A 13,163-nucleotide genomic window follows, 5' to 3' on the forward strand; every position below is an offset into this window, starting at 1 on the left:
CCGGTGGTTATTTTGGTATATTGGCATCCAATTTACTCAAACCATCTAAATGAAGCTGCTATTGTTAAAAAAAATTGCAGCTCATATAATTCCTCATTCATGAGGTATACAATATTTTTAAAATTCCTCAGAAAAATAAATAAATAGAAAGTATGTAAGATTTTGGCCGTTAGACTCTTTACATCAAACGGCTTGGAACCACTCATGTTTCTCGTGCATTTTTTAATTAATTCAACAAAAAATACAGCATCATATTCAAAATCATTGATATTTATTATTTCTTGGAAATTGTTTTCCCATAAATACATTCTCTCTGAAAAGAAAATTATCTCACGTACATATTATTCCAATATGAATGGACATTAACAGAAAGTCCATCATCAACAACACATACAACTTCAATATTGGCAACTTTCACTTGCGTTTAAGCAAAATGAATAATAAAGTTCGATTGAAGGAGAAGGAGTCTTGAATTTTCTTAGCATGCATGTCGAAAAGATCGTCTAAGCAGATGTCATCTCCAAAGTGTTCCTTCAAGAGTCCCTCCAGAGAGGCCCTGGTGTGAGCGGAAATCATTCTGGCAGCAGCAAACAAAAGATTGCTACCATTTATAGGCTTTCTTTGAGGTAGAAGCTCCATTGCTTCTATGCTAAAACTCCCATTTCGTTCCACTGCTGCTTTCATTTCTTCACAGGATGCTGCATATACAGGTAAGTTAAAGGAATCCACCTTCTCCTCATCGATCAATCCCTACATATCAGTTTCCAAGAAAAAATTTCAGTTCATTTAGATTCATTAATCATATTATAAGATATATTAACCTTTAAAGAAACAGTTTTTCACATGATATCGGAGTCTAGCCACTTAGCCTAATTGGTTATCTCTCCATACGCAGGGCATACTACGCCTGAGGTTGGAGTTTAGGATTTTTTTTTTTTGGAATCCTAATGCTATTTGGCTAATGAGCTTGTCCATTTACAGGCCCTTACCCGCCTGAGTTTTGACCCAATCTTACATGTCCCTAGTGTGGTGCGGGTTGTTTTGGCATTTAGAGGTTTACGCCCACTCAGCTGTACAAAAGATATGTTGGGTTGTTGGTATCTCCGTCTGGTGCTAATGGGCTTGTCCCACTTCCGGACCCCTACCCGCATGGGTTTCGACTCATCAGCGTAGTGTGGGCTGTTCTGTTTTTTCGAGATTTACGCTCACTCAACTATTCAAAAAACTAGGATTGGTGGTTTCTCCATTACCAAAAAAAAATATCGGAGTCTTAACCCTTCAACAACTCTAGGTTCAATTTAAAAATAAGTAAAGCTAAACTCATGAGAACTTGATAAGCTATTATGTACCTTTTGAGCCATGTCCATTAGACAACATCCAAGAAGATAGAAGCACAAATTGACAGAAGATTCAGAATGAGTAGTTTTTCCGTTAGGACGGGCCGGAGCGAAAATCGTCATCAACCCACCATGGACAATTTCTTGTGCTCTTGCTTTGAAGAAAGTCTCCATGTCTTGTTCAAATTGAGCTGAATAAGCCTCAACAACTTCATCTCCAGCATTACAATGACTGATCCTCCCTTTGTTCCAAGCCGGAGAGCTTTTGTCAGACACCGATTTAGGAACACTAGAGAGCCAATTGAGGGCATAGTAAGTGTACACAAAGTGAAGAGATGAAGTAGGAAATAATCGACCATAGAAAGAACCCGGTACTCCCATCGCGCAGTATTTCCTACTAGGAGGGAGAGATTTGAAGAGCTTATTGAAATCATTTTCAGTATGATCGTTGAGAAAGACTTGAAATTCAGGACTCTCAAGTCCTTGGCTTTCATACTTGACCTCTACAGCTTCAAGTATGTTTTCCACTGCAATGAATGTATTAGGCCCAACAGAGCAACCCAAATCTGCTATACTGAAAGTGTTTGCCATGGAAAAGTTGTCAAGGTCAAGCTTGTCCATTATCATTGTTTTGATAAGTTCCTTTGTGTCATCTGTAGCTCCTCTCTGTAAATGGTGGGAAAAAAATGTATCAGCTATTTTGCCAAAAAAATGTATTAGCTATTTTGCCAGGATTCAGACGTATTTATCATGGAGAAAGTCTATGATACGGGAATCCCACATTGGAAGTGAAGGGGTTCAATGTCTAGTTTATAAGTTGGGCAAACCTAATTTTAATCAATCGGTTCTCTAGTGGATAGTTAGGTCCAATCTTGCGAGCTGGGCTTGGGCCTGGGGATTTACCCCCTCTCCATGTGGGCATGTGTGTTCTGTTAGTGGTGTACCCACCTTCCCTTGGGCCTATGCGGGCCTCGTTGCATCATTCTCTCGCCTCCCCCACTAACATACTGTTAGGATCCCTATCATACTACTAGTTGAGATGCTAGGATGAGTACCTAAATATATTTGCCTCCCCCACTAACATACTGCTAGCTGAGATGCTAGGATGAGTACCTAAATATATTATCGAAAATGATATATAAAAGATCCGAGCAGTTCGCCTCCCCCACTAGAATCAATGACCTTGACCTCCAATAGATTAGAGATGAGAAAGTGAGTACCTAAATATATGCTAGTTGAGATGCTTGGTTCCCTATCATACTGCTAGCTGAGATGCTAGGATGAGTACCTAAATATATTATGCTAGCATGAGTACCTAAATATATTATGGAAAATGATAAAAGATCCGAGCAATTCGCCTCCCCCACTAGAATCCATGACCTTGACCTCCTAGAGATTAGAGATGGAAAAGTGAGTACCTAAATATATTATCGAAAATGATAAAAGATCCGAGCAGTTTGTATCCCAGTTATCCCAACTGCTAGCTGAGATGCTAGGATCCCTATCATACTCCCAACTGCTCGCTGAGATGAGTACCTAAATATATTATGCTAACATGAGTACCTAAATATATTATCGAAAATGATAAAAGATCCAAGCAGTTTATATCCCAGTTATCCCAACTGCTAGCTGAGATGCTAGGATCCCTATCATATCCCTATCATAACTGATATATTATTTTTTGTAGTTAGTCACTTGGGTATTGATACTTGGGTACTCGCTTTCTCATCCCTACGAGATCGTGAAATCTAGTAGCTGAAACAGGAGGCTTCCTCTGCATGAAAAAAAAAAAAAAGAGTGATGTTTGTGTTGCAAGAATAAGTACCTGAAAAGAGGAGTTGTTGGTATAGCTGTGACTGCCTTCACTGTTCATTGGATGTGCTGCTGCTACATCTTTCCCCATTTCCTTCTCTCTTTGGTTCAAATCAATCTCTGATTTTGGTAATGAAAGTGTTGAATCTGCAGCAAATATATATAGTGAAACTCCCAACAAGAGTTGACGTAATCAAGTCGTGGGATCTTTTTTTCTTTATTAAAAGTCCTGACCTTTTGTTTTGACTGGTTGTGAGCCGTCCGTTTGTGGGATCTGAACGGCTAAGGCTTTTTATTGACACAATCAACAGTTGATTTCGCTGACAAAAAAAAAAACGAACGCTAGTAAAGAAAAAATAATAATAATCGTCGGTACTATTTATTTTAGAGATAGCCGGGGCTGACCTTAAGGACTTGGTTGGTAGGGAGTATGCCTAGCGTCTCCGTCAGCGGGGAAACAAACGCTAGTGAAATGAGAGTATTTTTATACGCTGGGCTTTTTGTCTCCTTGATACCTGGCATTCCTTCCTCCATTGTTAGCCGAGTCTCACAAGACGAGAGAACCCAGAAGCATACGCGAGAGCTCTTCTCTGCATTTGCTTGATTACATATCAATGAGAGATGGAGAAAAAGAAGGTGAATGAAGAGGAAGAAGCCGATGTTGTTTGGGTCTTGGAATGGAAGTTGAGGAGATAGACAAGATTGTCAATGAGCGGATGAGGTTTGTGCCAAGAAAGAAAAATAGAGAGAGATTGTGAGTTAATGGACTACTGGACTCTTATCTTGTGAGTGAGTGGCTGAGATTTGTGCCATAAAAAAAAATAAAAAATAAAAAAAAGTGCCAACTAAAATGATACGTACACTTAACGCGATACTAATTGGCGTGATAAGAATGATGTATATCACCCCGATGATCAGGGTTTAAATCCTCATCTCTTTTGTGTTATGGAACATTGTAATTTTTTATTAATTTTTGTTTATTCATTTTATTGTGCTAGAGTATAGTCAAATATTCATAAATAAATGAATATCCATATAATTAAGACCAAGAGATCATGGATCAAAACCCCCAATGCTATTACTCATTCTTAATACTTTAATGTCCATATTGATAAATTCACAGTTTATACTCTATATAGTATTCAATTTCACCAAACACCTACACAACCGTTTGACGGAACTGCAGTGCGGTTCTGCTACACCAAACGGTGTCATGGCTATAGCGAAACCGCGGGCTACATGCCAACGATTTCGTTGCAATTTCAAAAACTGTATTTTTAATTATTTTTTCAATTGTGGGGCTCACGTAATCATTAATTCTTTTATTTTTATAGAAAAATTAATGTGTGCCCCATAGTTTTAATAGTATATATTTAATAAAGTAACTAGTTTATAAAACAATTTTTTGAGAAACAGTATTTTGACTGTTAGTTTAACTTATATTTTATTTTTCTAATTAATATTATAAATTAAATTTAATATTTATAAAAATTAAAATTAAATATAATAAAATCTCATATAAATAAAATGTAATGATAAAAAATTTAATATAATTTTTAAATTTGATATTTATCATTTATGCTTAGAATTAATCTAATAATAAATAAATTTATTAGATTAAATTTAATAAAGAAATTTATCATAAAAATCATTTATTATAAGGTTTAAGATGATACTTTTATTCAACAGGTTATCCGCTAACATCAGCTTTAGTTCGTCAAAACGTCAGTTTTTAGTTCACCAAACATCTCATAACATATTTCACAACTTTAAACTAAGATTTTTTCCAACAGTTTTTTTACTAGCATTGAAAATCATGCAAACCCCTCTACCAAACGGATTTTATAACATATACTCTAACATAAATCGACCATAAAAAGAACCCGGTACTCCCATCGCGGAGTATTTCCTACTAGGAGGTAGAGATTTGAAGAGCTTATTGAAATCATTTTCAGTAAGATCATTGAAAAAGACTTGAAACTCAGGATTCTCAAGTCCTTGGCTTTGATACTTTAGCTCTACAGCTTCAAGGATGTTTTCCACTGCAATGAATGTATTAGGACCCACAGAGCAACCCAAATCTGCTATACTGAAAGTGTTTGCCATGGAAAAGTTGACAAGGTCAAGCTTGTCTATGATCATTGTTTTGATAAGTTCTTTTGTGTCATCTGTAGCTCGTCTCTGTAAATGATGAGACAAAAAGAAGAAGGTATTAGCTATTTTGCCAGGTTCCAAATAAAACCTATTTATTGTGGAGAAAGTCTCACGCCTCCCCCACTAGAGTGCATGACCTCTTAGAGGTGAGAAAATGAATAACTAAGCATAGTTTTTAAACCCGTATCATACCAGCGACTCAATCGGTTGAACCGCTAACAGTGAGGTTCGACGGTACGATACATCTAAAATACCATTTAAGCATTCAAACTATCTAAACCGTCGGAATATCATCAAATCGTGAATATACCGTGAACCCTTTAAACCTTAAAAAATCCGTAGATTTTTTTTAAGCAAGGAAATGACAACTTTGTGTATAAAATATCATTTAAACTTTAAACCCGGGTTTAAAAGCCGTTTAAACCTTAAAATATCTCTAAAGTTACTCATGGATGATGTAGAAAGTTACTCATGGATGATGTAGATTGTAGATGATAATTAATATAATTTTATTTTTTAATTATGTAAAATTATATATTGGTAATATATTATATATATTATTACTACTTATAATATAATTACTACATTATATACTTATGTAGTACATAGTTATAGGGTTTAGTGCATATAGGTCACTGAAAGATACCCTCGTTTGCAATTAGATCACCAAAAGAAAAAAATTTCAAATTAAGTCACTCAATGTTCTAATTGTAAGCAATTAGGTCATGAGGGTCCAATTCTGATCAATTACTTACCGGAATTTGCTGACATGTCATTATTTTGCCACATTGAAAAATTAATATCTGACGTGCATTTATAATAAGTTAATAACAAAAACACGTCATTTAAAAATTAAAGAAAATTAGGTGGAATTTTTAGTGTGAAAAAAAACTAGAAAATAAAAACAAAAAAAAAACACTCTGCTTCCCCTTCCCACCAGTCGCAGTCTTCACTCTTCCATTGTCCTAGGGTTTATACCTTTCAACTTCTGTAGCAGAATCCAAAGGTTAAAGTGACGAACTGATGGCGTTGCAAGGCCTTGTTTTCGAAGCTCAGATCTGGGTGCTGAAGTAGTTTGGTTCTGGGATTGATTCATTGAAGGTGATGAGAGGCTTAATCTCCGACTCTTTGTAGGACTTTGGGCTTGCTTTATTGTGGCAAGGGAACCAAGGGAAGTCATCCTCATTAGACAAAGCAAGAGACAACCGCTGCTTCCAGATGAACTTCACGCCTAGACTGGAAGGAAAGGAAGAGGTTTAGGGAGAGGGAGAGGGAAGGGGAGCGAGAAGGAGAGGAGTCTCTTCTATTCAGTAAGGGAAGTCATGTACTCTGCCAAGGCAAGAATCGAAGACTACGGCTTGGTGATCTTTGGTGGAGATGAAGATTAAGAGGGAGAATGGAGGCGGAAAGAGGGGACAAAAATAGATTTAGGTTTTCAATTTTTTTTAATCTTGATGACATTTTTTGTTTTTTTAGTTTAAAAAATGATGTGGAGTTGCCACATCAGCATCATTTTGGCACATAAATGACATATCAGCAAATTCCGGCAAGTAATTGATCGGAATTGGATTAGAGTGACCTAATTGCTTCCAATTGCAACATTGAGTGACCCAATTTGAATTTTTTTTCTTTGAGTGACCTAATTGCAAATGATGATATCTTTCAGTGACTTATATGCACTAAACCCCATAGTTATATATTAGTAAGATAAAGTTCCTGATGACAGGATACTTTCAGAATAGCTAGGTGCGTCAGCATACTTGCCTAAGTATGTGAAACACATATTCTCCACTCTTTTCCTTCCAAGAATCCCAAAAAAAAAAAAAAAAAAGAGAATCCATGACTAGAATATTATATGGTAAACGGGGAGAAATTATAATTATTAATTATTATGTTACTTGAGAAACTAACTAATTGTAGTGACTCGAACTACAAGCCAAGATGGGCCACCAGCAAGTAACCTGCAAAACACTTGTAAGTGAAAGACAATCGAAAAAAATCTTGGCATCAATGGAGTGTCAGTCAAAGAAGCTCTGACGGTTTAAGTCAGTAAAAGCGAAAGCCAAAAAGAGAGATGCAACAAATGCAATGGTGCCTGGGACCTTGGAAGGTGGCGCGGTGGAGGAATGTCACGAATTGTGGCATGTTCTCTGCGATAGGAAGAACGTCGAGGGAAGATTTGTACTTGGTAGACTCCTGAGGTCGACTCTGGCAGTTGCTGCTAAGGCATATGATGAAGGCAAAGTGAAAGAAAAAATTGGCCGGCAAATAGCCAGACTAGAAGATGATATGCACAGTGTCTAGTCATGCACGTCATATAAACAGTGAAAGTATAGTGTCTAGCGATGTCATACCTGTAGCAAACTGTGGGCTTACTTGCAGGTAAAATAAAACCTGACTTCTCCAAATCTGCTCTTGGGTTCAATCTGGGTTCATTCAAGGTGATCGAGGTTTGATTAACAAGGAGTAGGGACTTGATAATTCCCTTTTTTATCTAGGTCAAAATATAACCGCAGAAGGAGAGGTTTGTCATCGACAGTTGCAACTTCATGGAAAGATCCACGGAATCTTCCCTTGTGTTTCATATATAATTACTAATTAATTATTAATTTATAAGTATAATTACTAATTTATAATAATCTATATTATTAACTTGTGTAAAATATAATATCAATACACAATATTTAATATAAAGATTAGGACCCACAAAAGAAAAAATTATACAAATTTGTAACTTTTAGGCGTGGGACCCATGCCTTTTTGGCGTTAATCCCACTTCAAACCCAAAATCGCTCAACAAAAAGCTCCTAAATGAAGCTTTTTGTTTGAGGGCGACACCATCCTCAAAAATATGTTGTTTGATGAGTTCATCCCACAAAAAGGGACCGCTATCTATTAAATTTGAATTGACAAATACCTAATTGGTTTGACTAACTACACCAAAGCACATGTAATGTACACGGAACTTAAGTTAAGGCAATGCATGTCAAGGGGAATTAATTACATCCAAAGAAAAGTCAATAACTTGTAAAATCATTATCGTACTTAATCGATGAACGGCCGACAAGATCGAATTATATCCAAAGAAAAGTCAATAACTTGTAAAATCATTATCGTACTTAATCGATGGACGGTCGACAAGATCGAATCGTATAATAATGATTACTATATAAATAATTAGCATAAATATTCTATATGTTGCCCTCCTCAGTTAGTCTTATAATACATCCATCAATATTACCTAAAACGACTTATGTAATTCATGTAATTATGAATTTAAGCAACTATTAAAATGGAACTCATAAATCAAGACACAAGTCATGTAATTGTGAGGCAAAATTAATTAACCACAGCACCTGTTTCCAAATTCTACAATTATCATAACCCCAAAATTAAATACCCACAATTTTAGAATTTAGTCCTCAACCAAACAATAAAAAGAGGAATTTGCTAATCTAAACCTACTGCCTCTCAAATTCTTTCTTACATTGCCTATGAACTGGAAATAACAGTGAGAAAGCAAACCATGGTTCCTAATCTACGAAATCGGAATGTTTGAATAAAGGAGAGAGAGTGAAGAAAAGTTCAACATCGGGTACGGTTTGGATGATCTGGACAAACCGGTTTTTGCTTGTTTCATAAACCAATGATGGAGCCAACTGTACAATCCTTGGAAGAAGTCTTGCCAGGGGCATCCCAGATGTTACGCTGCCTCCAGATTGAACCCCAATATCCTCCATCAGTGCACCCACAACTGCTTTCAATGATATCTCAACGATATTTCCAAACTCGGCACTGCAGCAGAACATAAATGAGTAATTCATATGATGTACGAGTGGAAAACTTGTGTTACGACGACGCTTAAAGACTCCAGTTTTCAGTAACCATTAAACTCAACAGTGGCCTTTTAAAAGCATATTCGAGACATGGTACATGAAAAAATATGCAACATGGTTTATGTAAAGATATGTAGAAGGGAAAATAATCTTCATTTACTAGTTGCACGACGTGCAGTTGACGTTATATGATTCTACCCTCTTCACTCTACACTCTAGGAGCCTTATAAAACATAAAGTGTGTAAACCAAGCTTTAACGGGGATTACCACGCTCCGCTGGAAAAGATCATGATACTACTCACGAGAAGTAGTTCAAGCAGTTACATGAAGTTGACCAGGTAAGAAAACCAGTCTCTCAGCATAAAATAAAAAATAAAAACACTTCCAAGCCTTGGTGAAATGCAAGTGATTGTCATACCCCATGGTTTATTATAGCAGGACTTGAAAATTGTTTCATCAGAAAAGAATTAAAAAGTGCCTTTTCTTGGCAAGTTTAATCATCATACCTCGATAATACTTCTCGGGTCTTTGTCATGAGTTGATCGAATTTGGTCAAATCAGAAGGAACAGTGTCATCACTGCTTGAAGTTGTTGCTCGTTTGGACAACCTATCATCCTCAGGCATCATATATTCTATCCAGTGACGGGGACTTCCAGAGCCCATGAAAATGTCAAGTATCCGTGAGACGGTCTCATGAAGCTCAGTAGTGTTGATGACATCCCTCAACTGTTTTCTGTACATTATAATTTGCAAACTATCTAAGAAAACCTGCAATGGATGTGTTTAATTTATAATCCCACACCACTTGCAACAGCATAGCCTTTGCTTGGAGACTAGGTGCCGAAATGTCATCATTTTCACTTCCAAAAATACTAATTAAGAACACATTTTGGTATTAGCTTTGGCTCAGAAGCCTGCTCGAAGTTTGTTCTGAAGCATAAGGATCTAGAAAAGATGATTCAGAAATGCATACAACACGCACCCGCTGAGAGAGAGTATTTATGAGTACTGATAAGTGATAATGTTATTCTTCCCAATGGAAGAGCACTTTCCAGTGTCAACATTATGATGCTCCAAGTAACAAGCATAGCCAAAAAATTAAATACAAAATCCACTATTTAGGAAATCAAACTTGGATTGAAACTATGGGTGAGTCATATGCAAGCACCAAATTAGCACACACCTATGACCCATACACTACGCTCCTCAGCAAACTGTCCTACACCTTTAGGCTTTATCATGTCTTACTTTTCCCTCATTTAGATTTAATTTAGAAAAATCCTTCTCGATTTGGCAGTAATAAGAAAAACGACGGTGACGCAAATAACATGTGAATGTTTTAAAGGGTGAGGGAGAACGTACTCCTTGAGATCTTCTGCCACTACAGCCTGCATATTAGAAATGAATACCAGTACACCATTACTAGCTAGAAAATCAGCACTAGCCAAAAAATTTTGTTCATTGTCCCTGTCAATGAAATCAGCATCCTCCTACGAACGGGAATAAAGGGCATATTTTAGGTAAGTGAAAAGAACCATAAGGGCACACTGAAGAAATTTACACAAGCTTACAGATGTGATGTGACTTTATTATGAATCTAACTAGAAAAACAAAATATTAGCTCAAAAAACTTTATCCACCCTCAAGGCAGAATTGCAATGATAAAGTCAAGATGAGCATTCACTTAAAAATAACCAAAGTTGAAACAAACGAAAAAAATTGACCACGGGAATGTAATTTTGAAGACATGGAAGGCAAGGTAAAGAGATCTTTTTCCATGAGTTTCCAATATTTAAGAGATCATGGATAAGATTTTATGTGTCATGAAACTGCTGAAAGAATGAGCAATCGTAACACTTGTCATCGTAAAATGAGTAACTGGAGCCTTGAGGGTGGATAAAATTTTAGCACAGTCCATGTAAGAAAAAAAAAACACTTTAGTACAAAGCAATCAACACTACATATCTAAATGTAGATTCATCATACCATTCTGCAGCGATTTTCATCTCCATGAACTGATTTACGAATCCTGATAAATGACTTAGCTCTTCAAAAATTTAAAAAAGATTCAAAATAATGCCAAAATAAAGGTCATATGTTGTTTATTTTATTTTGAAAAAGAGATAATGCAAACAACCATACAACTGATCAAGGCAACCCAAGTATTTCTGCTTCTATTAGAACAGAACCTATATTCTAATGCTACGAACCAATGGAATCATAACCAAGTAGCACTAAAGAAAACATAAACCGGCTCAACTAGACTAAATAGATAGAAAATGCAAAAGTATAGTATGTAAAGATGTCCAACTGGAATAAAAACAACCGCTTACAAAACACAGAACCTGCAATGAATAGCCATGACTAAATTCAATAGGTTGGGAGATATCATAGTGACACGACCATTCTTGTGAAACCTGAAGAAACCATATCAGCCATGAAACATAAAATATTTCCCAATGTGGTAACCTAGTCATTATATGGTTTAAATGTTACAAGTAAATGTAGAACGTAAGGAAAAAAGTAATGGGTTCATACTCAATATTTTGAGTCTCTCCCATAACACCAGTTTCTCAGAAGATGACAATGTATTTGGTTGACCCTTCCCTTGCAGTAACCTTTCAGTTAGATGTGAGAGGTTCAATTCTTCCTCTATCCGACTACTCAAATAGTGCATTGCATGAGGCAATGTTGCAGTATCAGCTATCCTTTGTATGTTTTTGAAATGAGCTTGTAGCCTGTGCGATTAGCAGTCGAAAACAGAAAGTATAACAACAAAATAAGTACAAAATTCTCTAAAACATAATTCAAGTTACCCACAGAACAAAAATTAATTTAATATTTCTCTTAACTGGGCCTTAATGAGTTCATCATTTATCCTCTGACGCTCCATCTTTTTCTCGAGATCAGCAGCCCTACGTCCATAATCACTGTATAGTTTATATAAGAAGTATCCACCTCCAACAACACCAGCTGTAACCAGAATCTTCCTCCTATGCCTTCTCCATAAGTTCCTGTATTGCAAGTGTAACACATACAAAGATCTCACATACCCAATTACAAAATAAGCACTAGCAAGTAAAGGCATTTCAAAGAAAAGAAAGTGTAAATGCCAACACTTGCAACACACCCAGAAACTGAAACTTACAATTGAAGCACAAAAACAGCAATTTGTCAGAAAATCCAAATATTAACTAAGAAACACAAATAACCCAAATATGAGGAAAAAAAAAAAAACAACTAAAGCAAGGGGCGACAAGCGAGAAAACAGTGCAAAAAACTAACCTCAAAGAAAGCATCTTTTCATGCTAGGGAATCACCCAAAAACACATTATCAAGCTTCCACTTTCTGCAAATCCATTCGAAGTGAAGTACCAGAGGAAAAGAGAAAGGAAACCGATTGGGAGAACAACAGTAGAGAAGGCTCGAAATTATATCAAATCAGAATCAATCGACGACCTTCAGGATTCACCGAAGCTAACACAGGCAGGCTTAGAAAAACCCGCCCGCAGACGATAAAATAGGCTAAATAAGTAAATATTGGCTCTTTCTATATTAGCAGTGCAGTTGAGGTTTTAGAGAGGGCAATTTGAGCGCGTTGAGGGAGAGAATTAGAAAGTACTTGAATATGTAGATTCCAAGCCTATTTACTCCTTTTCTTCGTTACTTCATTCCTTTTCTTTTCTTTTTCCTAGGCCAAATGTTATAGATACCCTTCTAATTGAGCTGATTTCTACATACATCTCTCGTTTTGAATTCACAAAAATTATATCCCTATGCTTTGATTTCTTGTCATCCCAAGTTTTTCTATCGTTAATTGTCATTTGACTAAGGGATGAGTATAAAATAACATTATTTTTTAACTTTATAAAATTTAGAAAAACTCAAATAAAACACTATTCACTTAAATCTCCCAATCATTACTCTAAAAGACTAAAGCAATCCCAAATGTCGTTTGTCGTCTCCACAAACCCAAAATAGTGAGACAAGACCTCTCCTTCTCTTCTTCACCCTCTAAACCC

General features: G+C 36.2%; 1 protein-coding gene and 1 pseudogene across 1 annotated transcript; both read right to left on the reverse strand.

The window, feature by feature from the left end:
• Positions 1-242: 242 nt before the first annotated feature.
• Positions 243-3,894, reverse strand: LOC119980503 (loganic acid O-methyltransferase-like). The gene is made up of 5 exons (XM_038823217.1): positions 3,555-3,894; positions 3,384-3,469; positions 3,163-3,296; positions 1,350-2,003; positions 243-750 (listed from the first exon to the last, which is right to left on the reverse strand). The coding sequence occupies exons 3-5, from the start codon at positions 3,238-3,240 to the stop codon at positions 415-417; spliced, it is 1,068 nt and encodes a 355-aa protein (XP_038679145.1). The 5' UTR covers positions 3,241-3,296; positions 3,384-3,469; positions 3,555-3,894; the 3' UTR covers positions 243-414.
• Positions 3,895-8,595: 4,701 nt separating this feature from the next.
• On the reverse strand, positions 8,596-12,807 carry LOC119980683 (annotated as a pseudogene).
• Positions 12,808-13,163: the final 356 nt, after the last annotated feature.

The sequence above is a fragment of the Tripterygium wilfordii genome, chromosome 16 (assembly GCF_013401445.1).
Source record: "Tripterygium wilfordii isolate XIE 37 chromosome 16, ASM1340144v1, whole genome shotgun sequence".
NCBI lineage: Eukaryota > Viridiplantae > Streptophyta > Magnoliopsida > Celastrales > Celastraceae > Tripterygium > Tripterygium wilfordii.

Coding starts and splice junctions, on each gene's coding strand:
- LOC119980503 (XM_038823217.1), bottom strand. CDS start 3,240: ATGGGGAAAGATGTAGCAGCAGCACATCCAATGAACAGTGAAGGCAGT. Junction 2,004..3,162: donor CCAACAACTCCTCTTTTCAG/GTACTTATTCTT, acceptor CACCATTTACAG/AGAGGAGCTACAGATGACAC. Junction 751..1,349: donor TAATGGACATGGCTCAAAAG/GTACATAATAGC, acceptor ACTGATATGTAG/GGATTGATCGATGAGGAGAA.